A 15321-nucleotide genomic window follows, 5' to 3' on the forward strand; every position below is an offset into this window, starting at 1 on the left:
GCTACCTCATTGTTCTTCTGTCCTTGCTCAGACTCATTATTATTTACAATGAATTTGCCTTTTCAACAGTCATGTCAGAAGTGATGTATGTCACTGCAGCAGCTGGAACACTGAGCAGTCATTTTATTTCTGCTCACACAGGTGGAGTTTTCATCCCACCACGATGGCAAGTCTATCTGGGATATACTGTAAAATGGCCTTGAGTTGTTTTCCGCTCAAACACCCGCCACCATCTTACACAAACAAGGTGGCATCTACAAGAGGTTCTCCTATGTCTCTGGCCTTTAGAAACTTTCCCACTCCGACTCATCACAACTTCTAAAGCCACAAGGTATTGTTAGGATTATGTAAGGCATCCTGCACATCTCAGCAGGGATTGAAATTATGTCTGCTAAAGCCAAAGGGTGGAACTTTTACAGAAGAGGTAGGGTTAGCTCTTCATTTCTTTTCTGTTGAGGACTGTAATCCCACGTGGTGGTGGGGAGCTACCTTCCCAACACACGCATCGCCACAGGTTATCTGGGCAGGGCTGGGGTGGTGCAGCAAGCAAAGACATAGGACACGCCATGTGGCACACAGCAGCTCCATCATCCAGCAAAGTGGAATGAACAGAACTCTCTGGAGGAACAGCCAGGAGTGCTGTGGCTGCGACTGAGCTGTTATTTTCAGAAGCTAAGGACTCTGATCATAAAAAAACAAAATCCAACCATTTGCTCTGTAGGTGCACAACAGAGCTATGTGTGTCTCTTTTATACTCACTGATAGTCACAACTGACTTAGAGTCATGCCACCTCTCGGTGTGTGTAAGAGGGGAGAGCTACACATACCGTAGGCCTCAAGGGTCTCATCTGGCAACGGGACTAAAAATAGGGGCATGCTAGTGTTTCAAAGTGAACAAGGTCACATCCCTACTGTACATTTAAAGTGCATTGTGTTCCCTCAAAGGGAACTGTAGTTTATCCCTCACAAAACTAGTTTCAAGCAGTTCTCAGGATTCTTTGGGGGACACACAATGCACTTTAAATGTTCTTTAGCTATATGGTGCAAATGTGACCTGACACTGGCCAAAGAATACAAATGAGAATAGATTGGTCCATTGCTCCGCCTTCCTCTGCCATCTCTCCACTCTCCTTGTTCACAAGAGGCAAACATACTTGGTAGGATGGATTTATATCTGTCTTTTGCTGCTCGCCTGGGGATGTCCAGCTCTTCTGCACTGGCAAAGTTGGAGGGGATTTTCTGTAAAGGAGGAAAGAAGGAATTGCTGACAGGCCCGGCTCTAGGGGTAGTCTCGGTGGCGCAGGGTGCAAGGGCGCCGGGCTGGCAGGAGGGCGCTGTGCGGCGAAGCCGAGCGGAAGCCGCGCTGCGCCCACCCACCAGGGCGGGGGTGCCAGAGCAATCTCCGTGCCACGGCGCCAGGGCGCCCGACCGGCTTGAGATAGCCCTGATTGCTGAAATATTCCCCTCTCTGAAACATAAAGCACCCAAAGTGCTGGAAAGAGAGACCATAAATGCATATATGTTTTTGCTTCCCAAAACATACTCTGAATTGTTCCCTTTTTAACCTGCTATCAGCCCAAAGGGACTGTTATGGTGATCTCTCACCAGCCTAAAGAAGCCCAGCTCTTTATAAAGAGTAGTGGTGTTATTATTCATCTTATAAAACCCAGGAAAAAAGGGAGGAACTTCCTGCTCTGTGAAGATGCTAGGCACAAAATGCTTCTTGCCATAGACTGGGAAACATGTGACTCTCCAGATGTTCTTGGACTACAACTCCCATCCTCCTTTACCATTGGCCATGCTGGGTGGGGGACATGGGAGTTGGGAGTCCAACAGCATCTGGAGAACCACAGGTAGAACAGTTTTCTAATGGGAACACATAAGAAGAGGGAGCTGGATCAGACCAGTGACCCATCTAGTTCCGCATCCTGTTCTCACAACCAGATGCCTAGGAAAAGCCCAACATCAGGACCTGAGCACTCTCCCCTGTTGTAATTACCAGCAACTGTCATTCAGAGGCATACTGCCTCCCACATTGGGCAGAACATAAGAATCATGGCTAGTGGCTATTGAGAGCCTTATTCGTCATGAATTTGTTTAACCTTCTTTTAAAGCCTTCGAAGTTGGTAGCCATCATTGCCCTCCTATGGGAGCTAATTCCATCGTTTAACAATGTGCTGTGTGAAGAAGTACTTTATTTTGTCTTACAACATTCAGCTTCATTGGATGCCCATGAGATCTAGTGTTAAGAGAGTGAGATCCTCATGATCTAGTACTATAACTAAGAGAGGGAGAGGGGAAGAAGAAGAAAATACTTTATCAACTTTCACCAAACCATGCATCATTTTATGCAATTGTATCATGTTGCCTCTCTCACCTTTCCTGTAAACTAAAAAAAACAACCCCAAATTCTGGAACCTTCCCTTGAGCATTCTGGTTGCTCTCCTCTGAATCTCTCCCAGTTCCACAATATGCAGGAGTGGATTGCCTCTAGATTGCAGGATGGTGCGCAATTGGAGGAGCTTAGCTTGGAATGAAATCAGGATGAGGCAGTTCTGAGTATCTCACCGCAAACTCCTCTTGAAGCTCCTCTAGGCTCCAGTTCTGCTGCTGGAGCATCCTCTGAGTAAGAACATGACTGGTGGTGTTCAGGAGCTTCACTGTGACATCCCTTGGGGTGGAGACGGATGAAATGGGTTCTGTGTTGCTCAGGGAACTCATGTCCAGCACCAGCGACACGTTGGAGCCCCTTCTGAAAGGGAGAGAAACCCAAATGTACAAATTATAAGCCTAGAGAAAGCCATCTATAGAATAGGGTGGAAGAGTTGTGTGAAAGGGGTAAAATATGCTGCTGCAAGCTACTGAAAAGATGCACAATAGTAACTGGGATCAAAGGGAATTTTAACCCTGCATAAATCTTATAGAACGATGCAAGTAAATTTCATTTACTTGCCAAGTGTATATTGACAATGCTTCCCCCTCCATCTTCTGATTATAAATTGTTTTAAATTCTAATATTATATTTTTACATTTTTGTAACCTACCCAAGGACCTTATGCCAAAGGGAGGACAACAAATCTAAATAATAAATAAATACCCTAGACCAGGCACCCCCCAAACTGCGGCCCTCCAGATGTTTTGGCCTACAACTCCCATGATCCCTGGCTAACAAGACCAGTGGTCAGGGAAGATGGGAACTGTAGTCCAAAACATCTGGAGGGCCTAAGTTTGGGGATGCCTGCCCTAGACAGCTACTCCAGACTGAGAGAAACTAGAAGGGAAGCCTGAGATTGAGGATTTAACTATTATACGCTGAATATGCAGCATACAGTACCAAAGCAATATTGTCACTACACAGTTATTGGGACCCCAGTTCATGAGTGCCACACATTAACCAGCCAGAGAGTTCCTATGTTGGCCCAGTTTCAGACTGATATTGCAACGATATATTTAAAAAATCCTCAAATTGGTTCTAATGATTATGGCAGTCCATTCATTCTTCCAGAACAGAAATGTTCCAGACTAAGCATAAACAGGGCAAGGAGAATTCATACCAGTGTTATGCCCTTCTCTGTGTGTCCCCTCTAAGGGAGGTACAGAGGGTGACAGGACAAAAAAAGGCCTTTTCTGTGGTGGCTCCCTGCTTATAAAATGCTCTCCCATAGGAGACACACCTGACGTGATCATTCTGCATTTAGGCATCAGGCAAAAACCTGATTTTTTATTTACCCAGGCCTTCAGCCCTTAATTTGATGGAAATCATGTATGTTTGTGGGTTAGAATTGCTTTTTTTACTATATAATAATAATGTAAGAATGTCATCATCCTGCAGTTCACTTGTCCACAGACAGGTGGTGTTGTGAAATACAGTGTAATGAGAGGCAGTGAATGGGTGGTCTAGGCAAGCTGCAAAGGGTCAGCTGGAACAACTGTAGCAGCTCCACTGGCTCTTCTGCCTACCTGCCCTGGGGCCTCTGCTCCTGGATCTAGACCCCCAGACTGACTGGTTTTGTACCGCTGCCAATTAGGGTGAAAAAAAATAGCCCAATGCAAGAAGGAGGAAGGTGGTCAGAAGCCAGGGTCTGCCAGTCTGGTAATCTGCTTCTGCCAATGCCACCACTTATGATAAAGAGCCAGTCTGGCTAGGAGGGGCAGTGGCAGATCCCCAGACCAGCCACCGCTTCTGGCCTCTTTCCTGTAGTGCTCATGTTGCCAGGCCACCTCTTTATCCAACTTGGCTGCAGCAATGGCATGAGGTGGAAAGCGAAAGATCCGGGGGCGGGGGCGGGGGGGGATGCAGTGTCACGTGAGGGGTCGGGAGGCGTGAGGGTTCAGAAAAGGGTGGGTTAGTGGGAAGAGTGGTAGGTTGATGGGAAGGTTGACATGTTGCTGAGTAAAATGAGTAGAGGTGCAGCCAGTAATTTAGGATGTTTGTCCCATGATTTCAAGTCACAGGTCCAAGAGATGTTCCCCCATCCCACCCGTCCTTCCACTTTCCCCTTACATATATTTATGGATGAGCCTTTTGGGGTTTTCCTTGCAGTCTTATAATAGGCTTTAATATGTCTTCGTGTTCTTCCATTGCAAGCCACTTTGAGACAAGCCACTTTGAGACACCTTCTTGTAAAAAGTGGCAAATAACTATAATAAACAATAATTATAATACTAAGCATGGTCAGAGTCTTATTTCTAAAAAATCCCAGGCATTGTTCTCAGCACTGGTCCTGCATACAGCTGCATGCCGCTGGAAGCATCCTGGTTCATATAAAGCTGCCCATGGAAGTATGGGCATCCTCACTACTAGGATGCTGTGAGTCCCCTTTTCTCCCAAAGCACCCCTTTTCATCTGTTAAGTGGCTTTCTAGAACAACATAAACTCTCAGCCCCTCGTATCTGCACATTGAGCCTGGAACACAGAGCACTCTCAACTTACCTATCCTGCAGACGCACATGTTTCTTGACTTCCTGACACTTCTCCATTCCTGCCCTCTTTCGCTCACGTAGCAGGCTGAAACGATTGACTTTAGGGCATGCTGAACAGGAGAGGACCATGCTGTGCCGGCAAAGGATTCTCTGGACTGAGGTATGAGAGGCCAGCCACCCGAGGAACCCTGAGAGCAGGTGCCATGCGGGTCAGCGAGCCCATGGGGCTGGAGGAACACCTAGAAACCACAAAAAGCAAGCAGTTCCTTGAAGAGAGCTCCGTCAACTTCCTGTATGTCACTCACGCCCCTGTTAGGAAGGAAGAGGCTGCAACGAAAAGCCCCATGTACACCTAACAGAGCCTCGCTCAGAGAATGTCTAGACCAGGGTTTCCCAAACTTGGATCTCCGGGCTATTTTTGGACTACAACTCCCATCATCCTTAGCTAGCAGGACCAGTGGTCAGAAATGATGGGAACTGTAGTCCTAAAAATAGCCGGAGACCCAAGTTTGGGAAACCCTCATGTAGAACATGGCTGTCTTTGGAACATGCCACTTCCTGCAGGTGGGGGTACAAAATCCCAGTCTAGAAGGAATCTCTGTGTGTAAGGTCTGGAACAAGACTACCGCTTACATCAACACACATGCACATCCACCAAATTAGAACCTGTGGACAGTGAACCCATTCCTGCAGAGCCAGAGGAGGGAACATGTTTTTCCTACGGTAGTCCATCTTAGGAAAGAGAAAGGCACAAATAGCAGAGCTATGGGCAACCAAGTTCACATAAACCAATTGGGAAGTCACAGGCCCCTTAAATCAAATGGGCATTCTTGAGCATGGCACTCCTGTTCAGCCCCAGCATCTGGGCATTATTTCCTCTCCCCTCCGTCTCCACAACACACACTTAGCAGACACAGAGGTTTTCTCCCATGCCCACCCTGTTCCGGTTGGATAGTCACTCACCCACTGCTGTCGGCAAACCCATCTCTCCTGCTGTTTATGACCAGGCACCCGGTGAAATAAATAAATAAAAAGCGAGCGCAGGAAATTCCTTATCACTATGCTGGTGGTTGCTCTGGCACTTCCTCCTCTTGCTCCACCCTTGCAGCCACCCACACACATGTGCCGGCCACAAACTTCACAGCTCCATCCGCTGCACAGCCCCCCCGGGGAGCTCTCGCAAGGCAGTGTGGAGACTCAGATCCTTTCTGAGCATTCTGCCCCAAGGACCACTATATTTCAGCTGTCCAACAGAAAACAGTAGATCTCTGGTTGCAGATAACACAGATGCCGAATGTCTCCTTGAATCAAGGGTGGGAATTTGGCTCTCAGACGGGGCAATCTTCTGAAGGCCACAGTCCAGCGATAGGCAAAAGCTAGCAGAGCAACAATTCCATTGTGCCACACTGATGGCAAATCCAGATTTTAGCAATCCATTTCAGAGGAGCAATTTGTAAAGGGCTTGCCCACATTTGAGCATTATTTAGCTGTTAATCCACTCCTCCACCACCCCATTCAAATTAGACAAGAGTAGTCCATACCCAGACAATATTTCAATATGTATAGGAGAAGCAACTTTGGTCTTTCCTGTGCATACCAGCAGGCATGGCCTTTGTGTTTGTCCCTGTCTTCTAATTTATTGATTCAGCTATGCCAGTTAGGTACTGAAAGGGCATGTGTGCAGCTAGCTGCACACACACCTCAGGTTTTTTGTTTCTTTGTTTGTTTGTTTAATGTCCCTACCCAAGACGTGTTCAAATGCACACAGTCAAGCAATTGTAAATTAGCTTGCACAATTTTTGATTTTGTGCAAATCTGAGGGATCAAAAGGAATGTTAGACCGAGCTCCCAATTACTATTAGCATGTGCCCTTATTAGCATGTGCACAAGTACAGAAATATTTGTGTGCAGACCTAGAAGAGGGAAAGGTAGTAGAGGGCAGGGAAGTTGTGATTGAGGTGAGGGTCCAGCAGACACAGCACAAAAACACTCCCTCAGTCATCCACTGATATGGACAGGAAATACTGAAATGCCTGTGAAAAATGTGTGGGCATTTGCACGTCCATTTTGCACACAGAAAAAAAACAGATCTGAATAATCTGTAATATTAAACCCCCACCTGGAAGCATCCTTAATCTGCTACAGCAGGGTTCTTGAACACAATAGGACACTAAAGCAAAATAAAAAGATTCTTGTTGAAATAAATCAAAGGACCACTTGGTCCAGCATCCTATTCAGGCTACTACTTCCTTTTTACCAATCCCCTCATTTTGAGGAAGTTTTCTTTTTTGAAGTCAAATTTGACCATGTTGGATTTCCTTGGCAATTAGACATTCACATACATATTTAATTTAATAGCGCTAGACTCATTGTTCCCAATTGTGCCAACCACATTTACAGATCACACCAGGTCCTGGGCACCACTCGTAATATTAAGTCCTGGTTTGCCACTCCTCTGGTTGCTTCCATGACCAACTGTTCTAGGGCACGGTCATTTAGAATATCTGGAAATTTCATCTCTTTGTTGTGACTGGAGCAATCTTTGTGAAGAACCCATTACTGCAACATTTTCTCGTATGAGTGCTTCTTTGCTCTCATCCTTCATTTCAAATTCTCCTTGAATATTTTGATCTGGAGGACGATAGCATGTCCTCTGTATTATTCTTGGGGCTTGGTATCACCCACCCACAATGATTTTGTGGAGGATTCTGCCCTTTTCTTGCTTGCTGGACTCAATGCCCTCTTTGACATTCTACCTACCACACTAATGGAATTGTAAGGTTATCCTGGCAAAGGGTTATTCTGTATAATCCTGCATTCATCCTGAGTACAGTAAAAAAGCAAGAAAAAAAAGCAAGAAAGGAGTAGATCCCCAACCTGCACCCCTTCAGATATTTTGGCCTACAACTCCCATGATCCCCTAGCTAACAGGACCAGTGGTCAGGGATGATGGGAATTGTAGTCCAAAACATCTGGAGGGCCAAAGGTTGGGGTGCCTGGAGTAGATCAATCCATCTCTCTGCATGTTAGATACACTGTTGTCCTGAGATACCCATGACTAACTGCCCAATCCTATGCATGTTTACTTATTCCACTGAGGTCTGCAGTACTTATTCTCAGGTAAGTATTTGTAAAGGTAAAGCAGGGGTCCCCAAACTAAGGCCCGGGGGCCAGATGCGGCCCAATCGCCTTCTAAATCCGGCCCGCAGACGGTCCAGGAATCAGCATGCTTTTACATGAAAAGAATGTGTGCTTTTATTTAAAATGCATCTCTGGGTTATTTGTGGGGCCTGCCTGGTGTTTTTACATGATTAGAATGTGTGCTTTTATTTAAAGTGCATCTCTGGGTTATTTGTGGGGCATAGGAATTCGTTCATATTTTTTTCCAAAATATAGTCTGGCCCCCCACAAGGTCTGAGGGACAGTGGACCGGCCCCCTGCTGAAAAAGTTTGCTGACCCCTGAGGTAAAGGGATCCCTGACCATTTGGTCCAGTCACGGACGACTCTGGGGTTGTGGTGCTCATCTCACTTTACTGGCCGCAAGAGCCGGCGTTTGTCCGCAGGCACAGACAGCTTCTGGGTCATGTGGCCAGCATGACTAAGCCGCTTCTGGCGATCCAGAGCAGCAAACGGAAACGCCGTTTACCTTCCCGCTGGAGCGGTACCTATTTATCTACTTGCACTTTGACGTGCTTTCGAACTGCTAGGTTGGCAGGAGCTGGGACCGACCCCGTCACGAGGATTCAAACTGCCGACCATCTGATCGGCAAGCCCTAGGCTCTGCAGTGCACTCCCACCACTGAGTACATACGATGTTAGCCACAGCATCAATCCTGTTGTTTTTCATGGAATACTACATTTTGATGTAGTTTGGGGAAAACCACTTTTGAACTGTATTGAGAAATTTTTTGACCTGGCTGTGTTTTAAGCCAGCCATGTGTACGTAGCTTGAGTTGGGAATTCTTCTTGGATGCTGTTGATACATTGGGCAATAAAGCTTTATTTAAGAACCTAAATAATAAGGAAAGGGAGGGGGTAGCAATAATAAACAGACAAAAACTGTGCAATGAAACAGAAGTATTTAAGCTGGTGAAGACAATGGAAGTTTGCACAGCATTACACGGCAACACGATTGGGCAACACAATGTCAGTTGTTGAAACACACTGCAGTTGAGATCTCATACAGATAACCAAAATGAGGAGGACTCTTTCCACTGTAGAAAATTGCTGAGTTCTGAACAAGCTGCAGGCAAGAAAATGGAAAGGATGTGGGCAGCAGTGTGGACAAAATATGTTCAGCTGACAAACATGGCAGAAAAGCAATCAGTTACTATTAGGGTTTCGAGGAAGAAACCCAAATTCATATCTGCTGGATGATGCCACAAAGAACCTTATCTTCAATCCAATATTAATGTTGGTTACTCTGTTTCAGAAGGTATAGGAAAAGCAGAATAGAGCCTGTAAGCAGAAAAGGACCCGTCAAGTGTGGACCCAGCTTTGCGGAACAAATCTTGGTTACAGCTCCCAGTTTGTCTGGAGTGAAACAAATCAGGGTTTGGGCCTAATGCTACCATTCCCAGCATCCTAAGCAAACTACAGTTCCCAGGATTCTTTTGGGGGAAGTCATATGCATTGAATGTGCTTTACATTTATGGCACAGGTCTACCCACAGATTGAAAGTGGCAGGGATAACCCAGAACAGGGAAGAGCTTGAGATTAATTAGACATGCAGCTTTCTAGGCATCCAGCCCAAACTCACCCACCACAACAGCAAGGGAAGAATGGTTTCAAACGCTTCCATTTTACACTGTGGCTTCAGAGTGGCTGGCGTGGTGGTGGTGGGTAGCAATACTCCTGAGTCCTGGCACTAGCACCTGCGGGGGGGAGAGAAGATGCCAGTAGCATGGGAGCTGCATAGACACACTGGTGGGAGGGCCACATTGGCTCTGCCTGGCACCTGCACAGACCTATCTGTGCCAACACACTATCCAACATGGGGCCACTTAGGTAAGCCTCAGTAATGATGGTGGATCACTACCCCTGCCATCCTTGCCCATTGACCATGCTGGCAGGTGCTAGTGACCCCATGGACCAGAGCACGCCAGGCACTCCTGTCTTGCACTGCCTCCCGCAGTTTGGTCAGACTCATGTTCGTAGCTTCGAGAACACTGTCCAACCATCTCGTCCTCTGTCGTCCCCTTCTCCTAGTGCCCGCAATCTTTCCCAGCATCAGGGTCTTTTCCACGGAATCTTCTCTTCTCATGAGGTGGCCAAAGTATTGGAGCCTCAGCTTCAGGATCAGTCCTTCCAGTGAGCACTCAGCGCTGATTTCCTTAAGAATGGATAGGTTTGATCTTCTTGCAGTCCATGGGACTCATATATATCCCGTTTAAAAACAACTCTCTTCTGCAAATGCAAATGGTCCGATGCAGAACTCCATCGGAATATTTGCATTTTGCTAATAACTGTCAGCAGAAGATTTTTGTTAACACGTGCAGACATAGAATTCATTGCATTTTTTTTTTAAAAAAAGACCTTCCTGACCTTCCTTTGAGTTTCAGGTGAAATCATCAATAACAGGAAGCGAAATTGACAGGGTGGTTTGAGAGAAAGAGGCAAAGAGAGCGGAGGAGGTGGAAGAGGAAGTGGTTAAAAAACGGCTCAGTTCTTTCTTAGATGCTAGGACCCTCTGCAAAATGAAACCGCCAGTAGGCTCTGATCTGCCTTGGGATCATTTCAGAGTTTAATCAGCTAGATTGCCAGCTTGCTATTCAGGCTTTATTAAGAAGAGAAGATGCACACCACAAATCAAAAGAAATCTGAAAAACCTTTCAACTTCCAATTTGCCTTCAGCCTTCACCCAACCCTAATATTAAGTCCTACAACCGAATCTTCTGCCTATTTATCTTTATTTACTTATTAAATGCATAGGTCACTTTCTTTGTCAAGCCAAAGTGACTTACAATATTTTAAGCAAACAGACAAACACATACATATATTAAAACCAGAATTAAAAAACCCTAAAGGCTTTAAAAAAAATGTGGCCCACAGCATCCCACCCAGGCAAAAAGGCCAAAAATAATCAAAAGTCAAAGTTCTGATTAAATTTTTTTTTCACCTGGCAACCTAAGCTTTATGTCTAGTTTGGCCTTCAGATTTTCTGCATTTGGAAGCAGATGGGGTGGAAATGGGAGACTAGAGTTCCTGAAAATATCCCCACAGGTCCAAGATTAACTGCCCTGGATTTGCAACCGAGCCACATCTTCCTCCCTCTGGAGACTGTGGCAAGCTGTAGCAAACAGTCGCACTGTTTTTCCTCTGTGGCTGTTGACTGTTAGAATTACTCAGCTGCCCCCTCCCATCCAATGCCTTCTGCTGCTGCAAGTTCCTCCTCTGCACCCCCCTGGCTGCCAGCTAACAGCATAATTGCCAGGGGCCCTGGCCCAGCCTGAGCAGAATTCTAATGAAGTGCAATGCATACAATCAGGCCGTCATTAGACATTAATCATGTGATGATCTCTCCCTTGCTTTTTATTATTATTAATAGAAACAGCAGCCATGGTGAGGGGGCGGGGGGGGGAGAACAATCCAAACTGGTGCCACGGTACACGAGGAGGGACATCATCTTTTGCGCTGCACCCTTTTCTGGCTGAAAATAACCCTTCTGAAGCTGCTATTTGTTTCCAAAGGTCTCATTAGAGCAAGTTGTACCTTTTGGGATGGGGATGGGAAACAGCACCCTGGGGAGGTGGGGATTTTCAGCTGAGAAGTGGTGTGGAGAGAAAGGCTCAAACCTCACCCATCCGCCCCCTCTGCCCCACAGTCCCAGGTTTTTCCTCTGCACTGCTACTTCCAAAACCTGTAAGGAATATGGAGAACAATGCAAGAAGGCATGCACTTTCTTTTTCAAAAAAATTCCTTATTCTATTCCTCTTTTTTTTACAAATCTTTTTAATTGGTTTTACATTGCATATTTAAATTCAAACATTAGTTGTCGTCATCATCATCATCATCATCATCATCATCATCATCTAGGATTCCTTGAATCCTTTGACTCCCCTCCACCCTTCCACGGTTACCATTTTCAATCTTTTTTCAACTGCTTCACTTATTTCCTCTATTTTTCTTAAATAATTCATTTTTACCTTAGTTTTTTTTTTTAGTACATTACAAGCGTTACTCAAATCCTGCCAAAGTTGTTAGTTGTTTAGGTAAAAGGTAAAGGACCCCTGGATGGTTAAGTCCAGTCAAAGGCGACTATGGGGTTGCAGTGCTCATCTCGCTTTCAGGTCGAGGGAGCCGGCGTTTGTCCACAGACAGCTTTCCGGGTCATGTGGCCAGCATGACTAAAGTTAAACCACTTCTGGTGCAACGGGACACCGTGACAGAAGCTAGAGTGCACGGAAACGCCATTTACCTTCCCGCCGCAGCGGTACCTATTTATCTACTTGCACTGGCGTGCTTTCCTACTGCTGGGTTGGCAGGAGCTGGGACAGAGCAACGGGAGCTCACCCCCATTGCGCGGATATGAACGTCGGCCTTCTGATTGGCAAGTCCAAGAGGCTCAGTGGTTTAGACCACAGCGCCACCTGCATTGTTTACAGTGTTCTCTCAGGTACATGACAAATTTTTCCCATCCCTTCTTAAAGTTCCTCTATTCCTGGTTTCTGGTTTTCCCCGTCAGTTTCGCCATCTCTGCATAGTCTATCATCTTCATCAGCCATTCATCTCTGGTCAAGACTTTATCTTCTTTCCATCTCTGGGCCACTGGTATTTTTTATTCATTGAATCATTTATTTGTTTAAACCACAAGTGTTTAGTTGCTGGTGCTGTTGTTTTTTAAAAAATAATTTGTTTTGTTACTTTCCTCCTTTACTACCCCTTTTACTTTTTTCTAATGGAGTTAATTTTTTGCAGCCATCTCCTGGCAGCTGCCATTCCCCCCCCCCCGAATGCCCTGGACTGAGCACTGTGTTGTTCTGGGGCATCCAGGGAAGAGGGAACATCAGCCTCCACTGGCAGACTCATCTGTGTGGGTGTCAGACACTAAATTCAGCTGATGTGTTAGAGAAAGGTAACACACATTCTCACATGAGTGATGGGGATGGAGGTGTGTCATACCTCAGTGGCAGAACATATGTTTTGAATGCAACAGATCCCAGGTTCAATCTCTGGTGTCATCGGATAGGGTTGACAACATCTGTCTAAAACGCTGAACCAGTGCTCTGACTCAACAAAAGACAGCTTCCTGTGAATCCAGATACCGTAGGAGAGCAAACAGGAACCCAATTCTCCCCACTTGTTACTCACGATGGCATTCCTTTTGTAATGAAGAAAGGTTGAACCAAACAGACCCATTTCGTTCAGTTTTTCATTTGTTTTGTGACAAGTGCATATACCCCCCCCAAGCAATGCAAAAGTGCATTTATTTTGAGGGTGAAGAAGGCTGTGTGTGTGCCCTTACTACTTGGGAGTGTAGAAACCTGGGTTCAAAGTTCAGGATCCTGAGAACCTTTGTTGAGAGAGAGAGAGAGAGAGAGAGAGAGAGAGAGAGAGAGAGAGAGAGAGAGAGAGAGAGAGAGAGAGAATGGAAGTTTCTCATCCTTGTGGCTGGAATGTTTTTCTTGAAAGAGTGGGCAATTCCTGCCAAGCAACATTTCCCCTGGCTGAGAGGGAAACTTCAGTGCCTTGTACAGTTTATTCAAAAACCTTGCCCTCACCCATTATTAGCAAAACGAGAACTTGCGCTAATGCACTCTGCTTACATGATTTATACAGGCTGCAGAATTCAGCTGTGGAATTTGTGAGGAGTATGTGAGTTGTCCAGATGGAGTAGAGTGCACACAAAGCAAAGAGTGTGCAAACAGAACCCAGAGTATCCCCCTTTTTTTAGAGCTGTGAGTGTGCACACAGTCCTGCACGACTAATCTTTTAGAAAACCTTTAAAAAAGGAAACCAACAGTTCACTGGAAGATGAGGCTTCTGAGGGATAGGAAAAGAAAAGGGAAGAAAAGTACGGTATCTGTCGTCGTCATCATCATCATCATCATTCTTTATTCGACCATCAGTCAGAAAAGATACAATTCTCAGTACAAAGTTAAAACATCTAAGACATCTGAAAACTAAAATAAAACATGGGTAGCACTAATAAAGGCTATACAGATGCAGCCGATTTTACTCTTACGACGCTTGAGAGCTAGGAAGAGAAATTTGGCCACCAAGGAAGCTGTTTTCCCAGTGGGATTATTCAACAAATGTACAACCTGACTTTCTCTGGATAGACAGCTAAGCTGAGATAGGCATGGGGCTATGAGACATTGTCTTAAATCTACATAGAAAGGGCAACTCAGGAGGGTATGTTCGGTGGACTCTCCCTCTCCCAGGGCACAATGGCAAGTTCTCTGATCGTATGGAACTCCCCTGTACCTTCCCCATAATACCGCAGAATTGAGGACGTTCAGTCTGGCCGCAGTGAGGAGTCTGCGGTATTCCACGTAGTGGATTACCGCAAGATAAGGGGCTGGTGTAACCTGATAGATCTGCTCCCCCAGGAACATCCCTGGTTTCACACAGGCTATGTCCTCTTGTCTAGCAATATCACCCAATCTCTGAGCAATTACGGCTCTAGCTTGACTTTATGTCATAGACTCCAAGTAAAGGTGTGACAGTCCACAAGTCTGTACTTCATCTAAGACCTCCCTTTTCCAGGATGATTGAAAATCATCCCTCAATATCAAGGGGGCCAAACCCACGGGTTTAAAGCATAGCTTAAGCCATAGCCAAAGCTTCGCTTTCAGGGCCACGTACCGAAAAGCTTGGCAGTCAGCCTCTAATTGCATGACTGCACCCACTACAGAAGGGGGGATCCTGAGGATGGCTCTAAGAAATTGCGATTGGATGGATTCCAGTCTTAAAAAATCCCTACATGAACCCAAAGCAATGCCCACCAAAAGTAGTGGGAGGACTTTCATTTGAAAAAGTCTCAAAGCCACTTTCACTGTTTGTGCCTGTTTCTTGGCATATAAGGATCTAATCAGCATAGCTGCTTTGGATGCATTTGTAGCAATATAATGTCTGTGTGCCAAAAAGACCTGTTTGATCGGATTACCTGGCCCAAATATTTGAAACAGCTAACCTGCTCCAGAGAAATGCCATTAATCGACCAAAAGTGGTCTTGGCATAATTAAGTTGAAGCTCGTGTTGGTTGATATCTGTCAAGGGTAACGCTCGCTCTCACTTAAGCTTCTTGAATATTTTCAGGTCGCCTCTCCAGACAAAGCCCTCTTGGAGTATTGATGAACACCATAAAGTTACAATAATGCAATATACAGTGGTCCCTCAGTTTATGAACCTAATCCGTTCCAGAAGTCCGTTCTTAAACCGAAACCATTCTTAAA

The 15321-nt window shown here is 45.6% G+C and overlaps 1 protein-coding gene across 8 annotated transcripts in view; it reads right to left on the reverse strand.

The window, feature by feature from the left end:
* PTPN7 (protein tyrosine phosphatase non-receptor type 7) overlaps positions 1–15321 on the reverse strand; it is a 37288-nt gene that overhangs the window by 11115 nt on the left and 10852 nt on the right. For 6 of the 8 annotated variants that reach the window (XR_009557929.1, XM_060277194.1, XM_060277195.1 and 3 more), the window contains exons 4-8: positions 9684–9798; positions 5887–9382; positions 4934–5162; positions 2569–2752; positions 1155–1239 (exon numbers count right to left, since the gene is read on the reverse strand). Coding sequence is in view for 7 of the 8 variants with exons in the window: in XM_060277194.1 (XP_060133177.1) it covers positions 1155–1239; positions 2569–2752; positions 4934–5052 (388 nt within the window). In the remaining variant the exon portion in view is untranslated. The remainder of the gene's footprint in view (positions 1–1154; positions 1240–2568; positions 2753–4933; positions 5163–5886; positions 9383–9683; positions 9799–15321) is intronic. The other 2 variants (XM_060277193.1, XM_060277192.1) reach the window with 2 other exon arrangements.

Source organism: Zootoca vivipara, chromosome 7 (genome assembly GCF_963506605.1).
Source record: "Zootoca vivipara chromosome 7, rZooViv1.1, whole genome shotgun sequence".
Classification (NCBI taxonomy): Eukaryota; Metazoa; Chordata; class Lepidosauria; order Squamata; family Lacertidae; genus Zootoca; species Zootoca vivipara.